The sequence below is a fragment of the Rhamphochromis longiceps genome, linkage group LG18, assembly GCF_057381845.1.
Source record: "Rhamphochromis longiceps isolate RC_006_pf linkage group LG18, R_longiceps_female_GT1.1, whole genome shotgun sequence".
Classification (NCBI taxonomy): domain Eukaryota; kingdom Metazoa; phylum Chordata; class Actinopteri; order Cichliformes; family Cichlidae; genus Rhamphochromis; species Rhamphochromis longiceps.
In genome coordinates this window covers 9633560-9651440 of record NC_140574.1, presented here as the reverse complement: position 1 = coordinate 9651440, position 17881 = coordinate 9633560, and the positions used below count along the sequence as shown (strand labels likewise).

General features: G+C 39.4%; 2 protein-coding genes across 2 annotated transcripts; one reads left to right on the top strand and one right to left on the bottom strand.

Annotated features, from left to right (window-relative positions):
* Positions 1-549: 549 nt before the first annotated feature.
* LOC146647717 (myeloid-associated differentiation marker homolog) lies at positions 550-6930 on the bottom strand. Its single transcript, XM_085389880.1, has 2 exons — positions 6801-6930; positions 550-3105 (listed from the first exon to the last, which is right to left on the bottom strand). The coding sequence occupies exon 2, from the start codon at positions 3022-3024 to the stop codon at positions 2143-2145; it is 882 nt and encodes a 293-aa protein (XP_085246006.1). The 5' UTR covers positions 3025-3105; positions 6801-6930; the 3' UTR covers positions 550-2142.
* Positions 6931-11523: 4593 nt separating this feature from the next.
* pex19 (peroxisomal biogenesis factor 19) lies at positions 11524-16760 on the top strand. Its single transcript, XM_085389883.1, has 8 exons — positions 11524-11650; positions 13017-13105; positions 14063-14225; positions 14322-14407; positions 14489-14659; positions 14742-14912; positions 15000-15044; positions 15228-16760. The coding sequence occupies exons 1-8, from the start codon at positions 11587-11589 to the stop codon at positions 15312-15314; spliced, it is 876 nt and encodes a 291-aa protein (XP_085246009.1). The 5' UTR covers positions 11524-11586; the 3' UTR covers positions 15315-16760.
* The last annotated feature ends 1121 nt before the right edge of the window (positions 16761-17881 follow it).

Genomic DNA, 17881 nt, shown 5'->3' with positions numbered 1-17881 from the left:
TCAGCACCTTATCATCTTCATTATTCATAGTCAGGAGGTCAAGTCCATCCCTCTTAAAGTGACATTCTCCATTACAATGGCGTTTCACCTCAGTTTTAAATAGAAACTCAAGAAACTCAAAGAAGTTCAGTTGCTTTCTTTCCAAGCTCTTTAGACCAACACGCTGTTTTTTTTGGCTGGAAAGGTGGAGGTATTAACATTAGAGTTGGTTGTGGGACTCACTTTTGGAGCCAGCCCCGTGTTGCCACTGAAGGTATTGATTTTTTTGGGCTCTTGCTTTAAACCCTGGCTGTTTCCATTTGGACAGGTACCTACTTATTTACCAGTTATTTTCCTATGTGTGTGTGTCACACACTTAGTATTAAATATCTATACCAGATTTTGCAGCTTCTAATAGACGTTGGCATTTTTCAGCCTTGACTAAGAAGAGGAGCTACACCAACAGGGTGGCTAAAAATAAGTTTAGAGTTAAATAAAATGTTCAAATTGGATCATATGGGGACTAAACCAAAGCATAAAAACATGAAAGTAACACACAAACATCTGTTAATCATGTGGATTTATTGAAACACTGGAATACATTTTCCTTCAACACTGATGCGGTTTCCACACTTGGAACAGCAAAGTATAAAAAATGTAAAGACTACAATCCTAAGAACATCTAGACTGAGAGAAACCTTTTTATTAGATTTCTATAAGCAGTACAAAACAAATAGATGTAATGAATATAACCTTAGCTGTGAGGGACCAGCATTAGTAGGTTCTTGGATATTTGGAGACACCAGAAATATAAACACACAATGAAAACACTAATACGTGCACTTTGACTATATGTTTTTCTTGTTTCTTTAAATCCATATATGTTCTTACAATAGATTATAGCTCACAGATATGCACATTCCATAACAAGAGCAAAAGCTAGCCTACCAATCATCTTTAACATCATGTAAACCAATTCATCACTTCTTTAAGTGGTTGAATTGTTGGGATATGAACTTAAAGAAATGACTGACTGATGCAACCCTGTCAGCTGCTTTGTGTACTGCAATGAAGTTTAATGATGCCATTTAAAAAAAAGGCCACAAAAGTCAGTCACATGGCACTGCAATATTTTCTGTAACAGTTAATCTGAAATGTTCACTGATTTTCTTTTTATATATACACTTTTGACATACACTCTGCCAAAAGTATCAAACAAAAACTCAACATTAGCTTTGTTTTTATTTTTCTGTCTTATTTACATGAACACAGCATGTAAATAAGACGTGGCCTTCTTTTGGGAAATCTGTTGGTAGATTACTACTATCCAAAGCATCCCTGCATACATGAAAAATGTATTTTCTGTATAAAAATGGGAACTGATCTACCATTAAAAATTTTGAGTAATATCAGCAGATTCCAGCAATCACATTCAGGTCTCTATATAAAAGATAAGAGTCTATTTGGGTGACTGGAAGCAAATATTTGCCATTTACATGCCCCAATACATGAACAGAAAGTCATATTGTTGTATGTGTAGACACAACCACTAACTTGCTTCCAACTCCTCCCCTCTCTCTCTCTCTCTCTCTCTCTCTCTCTCTCTCTCACTTTCTCTCTAAGAAATTCAGTCATGCAGTATACTTCACACAAAATTAATTCGGCAAGGTTTCAGGGCTAATTTTTAACGTTTCGGGCCAAAAAGAGCGCAAGATCTGTGTTTTGACCAGCCGAATATGTCAATCTCTACCTATGAAAAGCTTAATTCATGGTTTGAGCACACTCTCTTTTGTATTTTTTGTTTTTTTAAATGCATTTCCATATTTACCACTGCACAGTTAGGGCAGCTTGGGCCATAGGGCATGCTTTTCTCCTTCTGTCTGGTTCTAGCAAAAGTCAAATCATATTATTTTAAGGGCAAATTTAAAACAACAAATTGAGTCACACAGGATTTGTCTCAGCTGTGCTATCATGCTAAAGTTTGTTCTCTAGTCTCCTATCACGGCTTGTCCTCAAGTGATACCATTAAAGTGATCAGAGTGCTAGACTGAGTATGCCACCATTTGCTTGTAGCAATAAAAGAGACAGCAATTCCAAAGCCTTTGTCAAAGTGGGCAAATTAAATTTTATTTGGAGCATACTGCTAGCATGATTTCCTGTTTTTTAAGCATTGACAAATACTAGACGGGTGGAGTAGATCAGGTCTGCCAGGTAGAGGATGAAGTTGACACCGGTGAGTACAGCCACTGCCATGCGCTTATCCCACAAACACAACCCCGGTTGTGAGCTGCAGTTGTATGGCCTATTTTTATCCCCACCGTGTTTGGGGTCAAAGTTGAAGATAGGCCAGATGATGGTTGCTGACAGGTAGAGGACCACGGCCAGCATGGCGTAGGCTGACAGGAACCGGGGGAATGGGAAAGGCAAGTACCCGGTACACTCGCCTATACAGAGCAGGATGATGGCTGCTGACAGGATGAAGCAGATGCAGTACACGGCCATGCAGTACTTCAGTGCATCGTGACGGTCGTACAACACGGGGTCACTCACAAAGACGAAGATGACGCAGGCCACGAAGGTCTCACAGACTTTCAATAGTCCAGGTCCTGTGGCCATGTAGCCGGCCACCTCACCCGGACGCGCCTTGCTGATGCTCACCTCACTTATGTAAGCAATGGTAGCCAAGCAGGAGAAGACGGTTACCACGATACGGTAGTCGCGGACCGAACTGGAGCCCGATAAACCCTTGAGGAAGTAGAGTGGGAAGATGATAGAGGCGGACAAACAGAGTAGGGCAGCGTAGCAGGCAAAGGTGATAGGGAAGTTCTTCCAGGAAACAGGGGCTTTGGTCTGCAGGCCGAAGAGCTCCACCAGAATCACGAGCAGAGTGCCGGCAAAGCTGAAGGCCCAGCAGAAGATGCACCAGTCTCCGGTGCCGTGCACGAGTTGGGCACCATGCACGGCCACAGAGAATGCCACACAGGAGAAAGCCAGGGCTGCCAGCCGTGTCCACAGCAGAGGGCTGGAGTGGAGGACTATAGCCATAATGAGAGGTGAATTGGGCGATGAGAGAAGCAGAAAAGTTTCCTCTTATTTGTGGGCGTTTCCTCTGTCAAGCAGACAAATCTGTAAGAAGAAAAAGATAATGATTAGTAAGTGGTGTTTTAGAGTCTCATGCAACTTTTTATGGCTCTAGATGAAATATAAGAGACAACTATGCGAGACCAGCAACCTGTGCGCAAACAGGGTTCATCCGACTACATACCAGTTTCTGAGTGGAACAATTCTACCGTTGTATTTTCATGAATGACTTAAACAACAACTCAAATCCTAAAAACCCAATTCGAAACTGCAAATAATGAGTTCACTGTGGTCACAGCCCATTCACATCTGGTCAAATCAGCTGGTGAACACACCATTTTAATTTCTCTGGTAGTTTATGTCTCATACAAGCTCCAGACGTGTTCTCACAACAGAATTAAAGTACCAAGTGCAGCCTCTTCCTTTCAGACATTGCTCAATAGTCATGTCCTCAGAGATGGGTGTTATGCTACAAACTCCCCAGACCCCTGTCTGTCATCGTGTTGCAAATGTGGCCTATTTGTTCCACACCCACTCCCAGTGTCGCAAGTACAGTGCAATTTTGAATTTAAACTATGAATATAGTCTAAGGAAAGCTGAAGTCTTTTTGTCCTCTCCTTTTTTGGGTAGAAAGTTCAGTGTAACATAGCACCAAGCAAAATGATATTGATCCTAATATCTAATATCTTTAAGGTGTTTTAATTAAATTTTATATTTGACTAGAATATTTAATGTAGTTTAAAATATTTTTGTCAGTGGTTAAAAAGTTTATATTTCTAGAAATATTTCTGGAAATGTAAGATTTAGTCCAACAAGTATGTCACTACTTGCCTGTCACTACTTCTTCAGCTGGCTACAGAGCTGCTTTCAGTTAAGTTACACCCACCTGGGGTAAGAGCTGACGTTAGCATTTTACAATGACTAGACAATGAAAAACATTTTTAATGATGAAGAGAATGAATGCACTATTATTTTATTATATATAATCTTACTTTTTTGGGTGACAGTATAAAGTGTGTTTATACTCTTAATTTCTACTTTGAGTCTTCCTCAGATTGGCAAGTGTTCATTTAGTAAATGAAGGTTTGATTTAACCACAGCATCCACATGACCAGAATGCCAAACTTAACGCTTCAACGCAGAAGATTACAAATCCACAGGGGTTGGGGTGTCATACTGTCATAATGGTGGATGCACATGTTAAAGTGGTCAACACTTCAAATAATCAGGTCACCATTTTTAGTGGTAATCCTTTTCAGACGAAAGCTCGAGCTCCAGACAGCTCAGGCTCAGAAGCCCCACCCACTAAATGTTCAAACCTTCTGTTTGCAAGGGAAGAGAGTGGCTCTATGGTAGAAGTCAAACAGCTTTTCTGTTAATTTTACAAAGCTACAGAGCTGGAAATCAGCTAGGCACACTTTAAAATGTCAGAAAACAAAATTGCCATGACAGAGCTGAATGCAACGTTTTCACTCAAAAAGTACTTAACTTGATACAAATTGATACAAAACACAGCATCGCTGTTTTTGCCTTATATCTTTTGGTACACTTATCCCTCATCCTTCTTACCGTTTGCTCAATTTTATTGCTCAGCCTTCCACCCAAAATAATTAGTACTAGTGTTATCTCCAGACTTCATACCAAAAATTACTTACAAAATGCTTTTAGCGATCTGTATGCAAGTATTTTCCAGATAATATAATTTACCTCAAACTGCAACTGGTTGGGCAGCTGCACTGCACTGCAAGGTTGACAAGATTAGTCAACTTACAGAAGAGTTCATATCCTGTCATTGTGCTTGCTAATGCTTTTAGGAAAATTCTATATAGCAGCTGATCTACAGTGGTGTTTTGGGGGGTTGGATTTGTTTCCTTGTTTTTTTTTTCCACAGCTAACATTTCACAGCTCAGATTCACTCTGGCAACACTGGCTGCCTTTCCTCCCTTTCCTCCCTTCCCCTCATGACACCTATTGCCTGCTTGGCTCCACAAGTGCTCCTCTCCTTACACAGCTTACACAGAGAGACAGTTATAAACATGGAGAAAAGGCCTGTTTACATTAGTCCTATTAAACATCTATGACACAGTCATGGACGAGGAGGTGAAAATCTAAACTGGTGGTGAGGTATCAAGACAAAGAAGTGGACAAAAAGAGAGAAATGGAAAAAAAAGACCATGCAAACTGATTCAGGGTGACTCACTTCACCCTAGGAGGAGGGGAACACGGGGGAAGCCCTGTGCCTTGGCCACAGAAGGACACATAGTTTAAACACAGTGATGGAGTGGAATAGCTGAAGGCTGAGTCACTACAAGGCCCCTTGCTTTCACCACTCCTCGTTTCTCTTTCTACCTCCTCCCCTATTTCTTATAAAAATTTTCCAAGTTACTCATGGGTTCCAGATGTGCTGCAGTCTGGCTGCTGCTGAACAACTGGTAACTTTGTCATGTTTGCCAAGTTTTGTCTTTTCTTCTCTTTTTCTTTCCTTGCTTTCCTCCTCGTGGTCTCATTTGGTGGCTGGCTACTCCCTCTCTTTTCCATCAGTTGTCCTCTTTCTCCCCCCCTGTTCAAAAGTCCCAACCCAGCCTGAGAGTCAGGGTACCGATTATGCTTTGTGTAAACCACTCAAAATAAATGAATATGGAGGGTCGTAATGGAAAAATCAGTCCCGCTACTCCTACTGCCATTGCTTTGCTACTTGTGGAATTGAATCAGGAAAGAATAAAGGAGAGAAAAATAGTCATGATAGAGAAAAAAGCGTGGAAAAAGTGTCGTCACACAGCACAGCATGGAAATCACAAGGGGGGGGGGGGGGGGGGGGGGGGGCTTCCTTAATTGCAAGAGATGCTGAAAATAGAAAATAGATTATATCAGGATGTGACAGCATCATGCTCCTCTGCACAGTCGTTTTACACATATCACACGCACACACAGATGTTAAGATGTACTATCATGTCAAGATGTTCAGGAAACGAATGTTTCAGTGTCCCAGCAGAGAGGTCATGTGGTGTCCTTGTTTTGTTGCCATGACACAACATTAGTTACTCAATTTCACCTATAATCCACTTACAAAGATGGAGGCACAAGATGAACACTGTTGGCCAACAATTTCAGTATATGCAAGTCAGAGCATGATGTCAGTGTATTCAAAACTGAGTACTGCGTTTTGAAAGGTTGATAGGATTTTTTCAGCAAATGCCTAAGTAGTCGAGGCACAAAATCCTTCTGATAAAAGGTACAGTGAGGATCACATTTTGCTTCTCTTCTCTTCACTCAACAAAAGCCACATCTCTTAATTAAAATTAAAGGAAAAACTTTAAAAAGAAGAAGAAGAAATATTTAGGCATATCAGGGAATAGGTAAAAGGAGAATGTAACCCCTTTGTAAAGTAAAACATGTAAGTTTGACAGCTCTGTTTTAGTCTCATGCAGTTCATTCATTGACAGTAAAGTGGGAGTGCCACTTGCCACACCCTGCTCCAACCACAGAAACACACCACACTGCAGTCTTTTATATAGTCTCAAAAACATATAACAAACATTTTCTTTTGAAAAATCGAACTACGCGATAATATTTAGTAAAACATCTGGATATTTAAAGTTACTCCTCGTGGTGGAAAATTCTAATTCGTCGAAAGCCTGTAGATTTTCAAAATAAACGTGTAGACTAAGTAATCAATTCTTCTCAGTAAAGTCTACCACTGTGTGCTGTGAACTTTCCTGTACACTTCTCAAAACGCCTACCTTGATCGCAAAAACACCACAGCGGGAAGTTTCCTTTCTGCTTTTCGTTGCTGCTGCTGCTGCTGCTGCTCTCAGCTCCTGAGAACATGCAAGTGGTAGGAGAGCCGACGATTGCAGGTCCTCAGCCCCCTGGCTGGATCTTCTAGTAGCTCAGACGAGCTGCTCCCCGCCCAAAAAACCAAATTAGGCGTCAAATGTCTGCACCGTTATTCTCGTCTGACTTAAATCATCCTCCTTCTCCTCCTCCTCATCTCCCTCCTCCATGCTACCCAGGCTACTGCTCTGTTACTCTGAGCCCTCGTATCTAATCTTCCTAATTAGTTTAATACTATTTATTGGTGCAAAACTAATGAAAAGCAGGGAATCAAAATAATGAAAAGCTTCTGTGAGTGACTGCAGCTTTCTATGTGAAGTCTGTTAGCATGATATGCTTGTTGGAAATGCAGAGCTACCTGAAAGTTCACTTTTGATTGTGCCAGAATCCTTCTAGAAGCACGACTTGCCACCCATCGTGATATTTAACTATTTTGAACACTGACCTAAATTAATTTCAGTATCACTCAAATACATCTTGGACTGAAGTTTAAGGGAGATTTCACGAACGGCAAAGATGGTGGCAGAACCCAAGAAGCTGATAAGAGAAAATGGCTGGGAAATTAGCAATACCTTGCTATAAGCTATGGAAGCTTGTTTCCAAATCTGATTTGTATGTGCGTGTGTTTGTGTATATGTGTGAGAGAGACTGATTCATTTATTTACTTATTTTTGCCATCTGTAAGTCAGAGTTTCAGGTTATTAATCTCAAAATCTCGATTTAACATCACTTGTTTCCACTTACTTTGAAATTGCATTGCAGCATTTTGAGTTAGGACAGCTCAGATCAACCATAATCCCAGTAGCAGTAAATAAAAATAAACAACTAAAATATAATAAAATAATAATTAAAAAAAAGATTTGATTAAAAAAAAATATTTTTTTCCTTTCTCCTTCTAATCAGGTATTTATTCACACGTGGTCATAACTACATAAGTATTACTGAATAATTGTAGTACTGTTAATCATAATGTCACTGGACAAAAGCATAGGGCTGGTGATAGAATATAGTTCTATATTCTATTTTTATTTTACTTGCAAATCTTGTAGGCTGCTGTTTATTTTAAAGCTGTAGTTAATTATTATATTGCATATTTTACTACCAATCAGAAATATATAGCTCAGTAAGTAAAATAATCTCCAGCAGCAAAGTAAAAGTGACGTACAGGTTAATGAATCAATAATTATCATCTAACAACGTGATGTTGATAATAATGGTATCCTAAAACCTTTGTGTTACTTAAGCGGGGACATGACTTTTATATGGGGGCAATTATATAAGTATGTGTTTCGCTCCTTGGAAAATTAGTTGATTAATGAAAACTAATGTTTAAACACTGAAAATCATCCACCTACTTTCTACACTGTATTTATTTGTGATTAAATATTCAGATTTCCCCACAACGTACCATCCTGGACACACCCCTGAGTTGCCTGATATCTGATTAGAAAATTAGACGTTAACGTTTTAGAAAGCCCCACGTGAACAATCAATGTTGTCATCTCCATCAGCGTTACTATCGCTACGGGCCGGATGTGCTAAACATTTGTCAGCGCTTCCCTCTGAATCTTTACACTCGGAGTATATTTTTTCATGCTGTTGCTTAGCAACGACACCCCGACAACCATATTTATTTGTATGGACTGTAAAACTGAGACGTTTCCTGAAAATAGAAAAAGGAAACCCCCGACCTCTGGTATCACATAGGCATTTATACAAGACTGATTTGACTTATTTAAATCGTTCACATTTCAACAATTAAGGCCTGTGGGGCTACACTGTAAAATCTAATTAATTCCCAGAACTCAAAAAAATTGAGGAAACTCGTTGCCTCAAAAAAACTAAGTAAAGCTTACTTAAGATGACTGTTAGGACAACTTATACATTGCAAGTCTGCAGTATTAAGAATAACTTGATATTTCTGACTGTACAATTTTAATTGTTTACCTACTGACAAACATTTCAAGTTCAACTAAATGAAAAAACAATTTGTGGTAACCTGAATATGATTAAAAATAATTAACAACACTTTTTGTAATGATGTTAAAAATCAGCCCAACTTTTATTTTCAAACACAACAAAGTATAACAGCCAACATACTGGACACTGTTCTGCTGAACAACAAACAATTATATTGCCATCACTGTTATAATCTTACAATGAAACACATTCTCAGATCTAATTATTCTGAAAATAAGTTTAGGCCTACCTCAAGTTTGTTTTGTACTTACTTATATAATCAAAATAAAATATTTGTTGTTCTGTCACAAGTGCAATCTCTAATTTAAACAACACATTTGTTTTTCATTCCAACACAGGAGCTGGAATGTTGTAATGTTTTAAGGATGGCTTGTTTCCAGTCCAGGCATTACTGCCTGAATGACTATCATGGATCGAGGTGATCCAAATGTAGGTGCAGAAGAAAGTCTTTAACTTCCCTTAAGTACAGTGGCAGTGGATGTGCGTTGGAGATGCAATGAGCTTGAACCTGCAGGCGACCATCTTCACTGACCACACCATCTGTGACGGAGGACTCATCTCTCCTGGTGTCCTGCAAGCAAACAATCATATTGGAACAAAAACAAAACAAACATGAACATGAACTTAATTGCTTTCTTAAAACATTTTTTTCTGCATTTGGTATAAAACAGACTCCAATTTACACAATCTCAGGCTCCCTCCCCAGCGGAGAGGTGACATTCAATGTCCCAATTGTCAGTCTGGATAGCCCTGACCCCCACCCAACATACAATAATGTCATGAAAGCATCATTTTAAAAAGGGCTATGCAAACATGGCCAATAACTTTCATTCTAATGATGTGCAAAATGATTTGGGAACAAAACAAATTTTGCTGTTAGAAAACTTGCAGACTTCACTATATACAGTGTAGACCCTCTAAACTAAGTTTGGGGGATGTGATCTTTCAAGAAATGCAGACCAAACTGTTGTTTGTTTACTTACACAGCATGTCTTGTAGAATTAACTGGAGTCACCAGCAACAGCATCGTGCAGCCATATCTCAAGTCTAATAACAGAAGACAGGAAAAGATTAGTAAAGAAACAACTTCCCCAAACCACAGGACAAATAAAACAATAAGTAAAACAGGCTGATCTAAAGTATGATTAAAGTTCAGCCTGATTAATATAAATGTCACTGACAGTTGCTAATATATTGGAAAACCAAAATACTTACTGATGTCTTTCTGTCCAACAACAGGAGTGCTGGTCCCGAGCCTCAAAGACAGTAAGATGCAAGCAGAGGGAGAAAAAACAGAACATTTTTCAGAAACTGATTTGATCCTTAATGGCTGTGCAATTATTGTAACATAGAGTTTGCTTATGTTGTTAAATAAAGGCTAGATTTGACATTAATAGATGTCACAGATGTTCAAAAGCTGCCACAAAGCATGACAAAAAATGGACGTCTCCAAAAACTTCGGAGCATTTTTGCAAATATGTGATGTCTTGATAAATCTTTCTGTCTGGCAGCTCCATCTTCAACACCCTTTGTCAAATGTATGCATATCAGTATATCTACTATCCATCTTCTTTGCATGATCCAGCCATTTCAGCCTTTCCTTACTAACTTTGTCTCCAAGCCATTCAACCTGAGCTGCCCCTCTGATGTAACCATTTCCAGTGATGGCGCCATGATCTCTAAGATGTCATCATAGCAGGTCATCTTGTAAGCCTTAAAATTGTATTTCACTCTGGCTGCTGGCCTTCTATCATACATCACCCCTGATACTTGGCTGCACCCACCCCTCTCTGCCTGCACTCTCTTCTTCACCTCTTGTGTGCACCATCCATTACTTTGGATGGTTTACGCAACGTATTTAAAATCAACTACCTTTACTATCACCGCTTCTTGCAGCTTCACTCTTACACCTGTCTCCCTCTCATTCAAACACATGTAATCTATCTTGCCTTTTACGTATTTTCATTCTTCTTCTTTCCATTGCAAACCTCCATCTCTCCAGGCTCTCTTCCACCTGCTGCCTGCTCTCAATATAGATCACAATATGAGCCACCAACGTCGACGTCCACAGAGACTCCAGGCTGACCTCATCTGCCAACCTGTCCACCTTGAACCCATCTATCAATTAAACTGCATACATCACCACTGTCTCACTGTCCTCACACGTGTCCCGCACCGCCCTCACACTTCTCTGCCACTCCTGACTTCATTCTATCACACACTTTGGCTAGATTCACAGTCCAAGTCCTTCTAATCTTCTCTATACTTCTCTATCAGAACTCTCAAATAAAACAACTGTAGTTTAATATGTGCGAGTTTTAAACTGACTAAATGTACAGATCAGTGTGGTTTCTTATCAATGAGTATACATTTACAGATACAGAATTTGTCCATTGTAAGATCAATGGACAAATAAGATCAATGAGGTGAAGATGGGATAATGACAAAAAGGAGGGGAACACAATTAAATAGAAAACATTTAAAAACTCACATAAATTCTAATACAAACACAAATAAAATACAGGAAGTATCATGTAAACATTTGTGCTTTTGTGTGCGTGTTTTCCAGAACACTAAACAACACTTTGCTCCAGAGTAAACTATTTAACCGGCCACGAGGCGGCGCTCACTCGGAGGAGTGACGTAGAGGTGTTTGCGACATTTTTACAGCAGAAGCGGCAGTTTCCGCGCTGGGTTGGTGAAGGCAACATCATGGCGTCAGGACCAGGAGGGTCGTCCGATGGGCACGATGCAGAGCTGGAAGAATTATTGGACAGTAAGAGTCGGCATTAATATTTTATCAGTGTGTGTATTTCTGAACACAGCAGTGGGGTTTTCGTGCAGCTTCGTGGTGTCGCTGTGTCCTTTTTTTGTTGTTGTTGTGCTTTCATCGTGTCAGGGCTTAGCTCAACGTCAGGTGCTCCTGCCGGGGTCTGCAGGAGTAATGTCCAAGAAGAAACGTCAGCACGAATCGCTTAATGTCTCTGCTGTCAGATAACTTTATCCGGGTTCAGTTTGTGCCCTTCATCGTGTATCTGCACAGAACACGGAGTCAGTTTCCTTAACTACATATTTTGTTCAAGGCAAATTTTCAAAACAACCCAGCTTAGGATTTAAACAGTTTTATTTTTCCAAATATGTATAAAGGCTAAATCATCTACAGTTTTACTTTCTCAACAGTAGGTTTTCAATATAAAAGACATTCATAACAATAATAAAACAATCAGAAAAGGGCTAAAAATCGTCAAACCGCTTTATATGTTTTTCCTTCAGTTTAAAGTCATCATTTGTCTTATATAAGACAACATATTATTGTGTTATGTACACCAAATTCTGACCCTTCCATCCAAATGTTCCAGCAGAAATCAAGACTCATCAGACCAGTCAAACCTTTTCTAATCTTCTAATGTTCAAATTAGTTCTTCGTTGGCAGGAATTTCACCTGGCGTTGTCTTATGCCCCTATAGCCCATGTACTTCAAAGTTTGATGTATTTTGCATATTTTGTATGTTGACTGGTTGCATTGAGTGGTTATTTAAGTTAATGTTGCCTTCCTGTCAGCTCGAAGCTTCCTGGCTATTCTCTGACCTCTGACATCAACATGACATTTTCACCCAGAGAACTGCTGCTCACTGGATCTTTTCTCTTTTCACACCATTCTCTGTAAACCCCAGTGATGGTTGTGTGGGAACAGCCCAGTAAATCAGCAGTTTCAGAACAACCATTCCATATTCTAAGTTATTTAAATAACCTGTCTTTGCCACTCTTATGCTCAGTTTAAACTTTAGCAGGTTGTTGTTTTCCTAATTAAAGGCCAGAATTGGTGTTTGAAGAATGAAGTGATTGTTGATTAATTGGTTAGTTTAAAAAAAAAAAAAGTCACTGCTTTCGTGTTTTAAAATGTGAATATATTATGTTTTTGCTCATTTCTTTGATAATGAATTTTTTTAAAATTTTGAACACAGAATGAGTTGATTAAAAACAAGAATGACTATTTTAAAGTTCAGAAAAATTGCTGCAGCATTATATGTTATCCAGTTATCCCATAGCAATAGAATAACTGGATAATTATTTGTCAGTGAGTATGAAACCATTAAAAGCATTTTGAGTGAATTGGTTCTAATATCATCGCTTTCTTTCAGGTGCGTTGGATGATTTTGACAAGGCGCCCGCCCCTCCAGCCCCCGACCCTGCAGCCGCTTCGTCCTCAGCCAGCAGTGGTGCACAAAAGGTGCTTGCGAAATAATTTAGAATAGAATATAATATTTAGAATGGAATGGAAGGCCAGCAGCAGCTTCCGGTTCAAATTATTCTGCCTCAGGACACAGAGGAAGTGCTGCCGCTGCTGGGCCTTCTTTACCGGGGCGATGGTGTTGTGGGTCCAGGTGAGATCAGCTGAGATGTGGGTGCCCAGAAACCGGAAGGTGGAGACAGATTCCACTCGTTCTCCATTTCTAATGAGAGGGGAATGGACCTGTCTGTGCCTCGTGAAGTCCATTATGAGTTCTTTTGATTTAAGGACGTTCAGCTTCAGGTTATTTTCTAAGCACCAGAGGGACAAGTTCTCTACATCCGTCCTGTACGCTGTCTCATCTCCATCAGAGTTGAGTCCAACCATGGTGGTGTCACGGTGGCAAATTTTTAAATAAAAGTTTGGCTTATAGTGAATACCAATACATTTTCTTTTTTTTTAAATTTATTACCCCTAATGTTAGGGAATCTAGGACATGTTGATTTTAAGAAATAACTGACACAATTTGAAGTCTTTTCAGTCCTTCATCACTTTTTTAACATTTCACCACCAAAAAACTGAAGTCACACAACAGATAAACATCGCAACTTTCTTATTTCCTGATATCAGTAAATATCAGTATTTGCAGATGGCAATATTTGACTGATAAAGCAGTGCTTTTGTCTTTTTCTGTTAATTTTCTATCCAAAACTGCAACTAGAAAGTGTCAGTGTTATTTTAGTTTTGAGCTTTCAAATGTTGGTTCTTTTACTATTAGGAAGCAAGACTGCTGCAGGTTTATGTCAAGTTTAAAACACTGTAAGCTAGAGTCGGGTCTAGAATAAAAAAACAAAACTGTTTCAATTCAGATGCACTGAAAAGAAGAACATCTTCCTCTGTTTTTCCTTATTTCTATATAAGGGATTTTGTTTGTTTTCTCTTCTTTGCCTGTCTCAGCCCCCTTTGCTAGAGGACTGTAAGCTCTTCGAGACTCTCTTTGAAGGGGACATGGCTGCCCAAGCTAAGGAGGAGTGGGAGAAGGCCATGACGGAGCTGGCTCAGGAGGAGCCGGAGCTTCTCCAACACTTTCAAAAGCTATCAGAGGCTGCGGGAAAAGTTGGTAAGATATAGGCTTGTGTTGACTATAGTTTACTTCTAGTCTTCTGCCTATTTTGGCTTGTTAGTTTACACAAAATACTCTGTTTATTCTGAGCAGGTACTGACACTGCCTCCCAACAAGAATTCACTTGCTGTCTAAAAGAAACCCTTCAGGGGCTGGCCAAAAATGCAGACAACCTGAAGGTGGGTCAAGCTGAAATTGAGCAAATATAATGAAGGTTTTGCAAATGAGAGCAACTTCATAGTCTGATTGTTTTTTTGCAGTCTTCGGGACTAGCTGGAGATGATCTTGTCAAAGCACTAGAAGGCCTAGGGTTGGAGGAGGGTGAAGGAGGTGGTGATGATGGAAACATCCTGCCCATCATGCAGTCTATCATGCAGAATCTTCTCTCTAAGGAGGTTCTTTATCCATCTCTGAAGGAAATCACTACTAAGGTGTGCCTTTGGTTTTATAGCAGACATTATATTCTGCAGTGTCCCATTCAGTATTTGTATTAACTCTACTTCATTCTTGCAGTACCCAGAGTGGCTGGAAACCAACAAACCGAGCCTTAGTCCAGAGGATTACCAGCGCTATGAGCAGCAGGCCAAAATCATGGGAGACATCTGTAAGCTCTTTGAGAGAGAGGGAGAGGGTGCAGCAGATAAAGAGAGCACATTTGAGAGGATCATGGACCTGATGCAAAAGGTGATGCAGCACTATCTCTTATCTCATAAAAAAGCAGTTTATGTGTAGAGTGAAACTGGTAACTTATCCTGTTTCTTTTACCAACAGCTGCAAGACCTTGGACAACCACCTAAAGAGCTAGCAGGTGATGCGGTAAGTAAAAACACCATTGTGTGTTTGACCTCACTAAGATTTCAGGGAAAGAAAATGTGCTGTCATTTGATTGTCCCTTTCATAACAGAACTGCGGTTGATGTTTTAATCTGAATTTTATGTGATTTGAAATGAGCACAAATATTTATAGGCTTCTTCCTCTTTTTTTTTTCTTCCTCTCCAGCCTCCTGGCTTTAACTTTGACATGGACTCTCTCAATCTTCCTGGGGGCCCCGGGGCCGGGTCAGCCGAGCAGTGCTCCATCATGTGATGAGGGGAGTGGTGGTGTCCATCTGAAGCACTTGAGCCGAAGGGTCGCTGTGTGTGTCAGCAGCGGGGGAGAGGGACAGAATGAGAAGCAAATGTCAGGCAGGAGTGTGACTAATCCGTCATCACTGCTCTCCCCCCTAAAGAGTAAAGTGTGTGGAAACAGAAGCAACATAAGGAATCACAAACAACAAACACACATTCTTCTCCATAAAAATCACAGAAGGTACAACTAAGAACATTTGGACATCTTTTCATTAGCAGCTGCCACAATTCCTTCACTCTTTAATTTTAGCAGAGTTTCTGTAAGAAGAAAATACCACTGGCCTTCTCAGTGTTGTTTTTACATACTGTTCAACCTTATGGTAATTTACATCAAAGCACTTCACGGGTATAAACGGTGCCTTTTCAAAGTGACTTTAAGTTGTTGTTTTTAGGTTTCATTAGAACGTGAAATTTCATCTATTATTCAGCTACGATCGGCTTTAAAATGGTGTGAATTTGCAATAACATCCCTAGTTGGCACCAAGTGATTGTTTTCTAACATTTCACTTAAGATAAAAGCTTTAATTTAGAAAGTTTATGGTTAACATGCTAGAAAACTATGAAAAATGTGTACATTTGTTAGTTATTTAAAAGACTAAAACAACTAAAGAGGAGTGGAGCTCTCATAAGAGATTTCCTTTACCTCTTAAAACTAAGCCAGCTAATTTAATAAGACCATTCGCTATTCCTCATTCCAAAATATTGATTTGAAGTGATTGATGATTCCTGGATGCCTTTGCTGTGGTTGAAGTGATCATTATAGTGTAGAGTTACTGTGCAAAGTGCTTCCCTGTGATTCCCAGTGTTTTCAATGTGCAAAATGGTGTTTTCCTTTGGTATGGGGTCCCCGCTGGGGAACAATAATCACCTGAGGGCATGAAAATAAACCCTATAAAAGTGCGTCATGTTTGTTCCAGAGAAGGCGACAGACAGTGTAGTAAACATCACATTGTGTTACATAAAAGGGAGAGAGAAAGAGGTGACTAAATCATGGAGATGCGCTATTGGGTAAGACATCAACAACCTGATGTTGGCACTTTCTGGCAGTGGCTGTCGGGTTTGTGTAGCGGACAACAGTTGACTTCTGTAACTGTAGAGAGAGATCTAGATATCACACGAGCACCAGCCCATCAGTGACTGTATAATAAAGGGTTCTGTGAAAGGAATCAGTCAGCCATGTGCTGAGAAGAGATGCGATTTACATCAGCTGAGGGGAGTTCTGCTGCAGAGGTTCACAGAGACCTGTGGTTTCATCCCAGTGTGGGGTGGGACTCAACTCTCAGGGCCGATGCAAATGTTTCCCACAGCACCGTTAAAAATAATAAAAAGAATGATGATGATAATAAAACCTTTTTGACACTATTCTTCTGTAAATATATAAAATAAAACTAATGATATACTGCAATTGTTCCCGGTGTGATTTTTGTCATTTCTTTCATACTGCTTATGGAACATGAGTAGAAATATTGTGTCATAATCAACTGCATTCAGAGACAAGTTTTACTGTAAGCTTACTGCACTTCAGTTCGTGTATGCGGTAGTCATGATCCTAAAGCTGTGGTCCTTTTATAAAATATGCTGCATTACTGGAGAAATTCTGCAGTAAATGAAGTAAAAGGATTTTTCAAATTTAAATCCTCAAGTAATAAATAATTAATAAATAATAAATTCATATACACTCATTTTGAACATGTCACTGTAATTTGGGGCTTTTAATGGCTTCTTTCACAATGTCTTTAACATGACAAAAGTAGTATCATAGTATCATACTCTGGGGCTTTTTGCTGCTAATGGTATGAGTACACTGGACAAAGTGGATGGAAAAATGAAGAAAGAGAATTACTTCTAAATTCTTTAATGTTACCTCAAATCAACAGCTACACATTTGAAACTTGAAACATGGTTGGATCTTCCAACAGGACAGTGGAATGGCCTTCTCAAAGCCCTGACCTCAAAATCTGTAGACTATGATTATGAAACCAGTCACTATAAATGAATTCTACCAAGTCTGACAATAAGAGTTGTCAAATATCCAGTAAGAATTATTCTGACTGTTTTTTAAAGTCATTAAAGATGTATGATGTCCTATCAGCCAAACCTGGAAAAAGAACAGGTCGAAGAAATCACTAAAAGCCCCAAATTATCACGATATTCATGCCTATGAATAAGTGTGTGTAAACTTCTGATCACAACTGTATTTTGAGACGTTTAAAAAGGAAAAAAATGTGTAGAAGTCCACTTTCTTTTCGTAGCAATCCTAGATTATTGATTTTTTTTTTTTTTTTTGCTTTTTGGGGGTTTTTTTTGTAATCCAGTGGAAATGCATTACTTCACACTACAGGCGCCCCCGCGTGCCACGTATCGTGTCTGCAGCAGATGACGTCATCAAATTATTACTTGCAGTCGGTTTTAGAAATAAGGAATTTTATAATTGTTTAGGAAGAAAACAAATCAATGTATTGATCAATACGTATTAAGTTCTTTTAATTGTAAATTTGTCACTTTAATCTCATACAATTTGCGAGT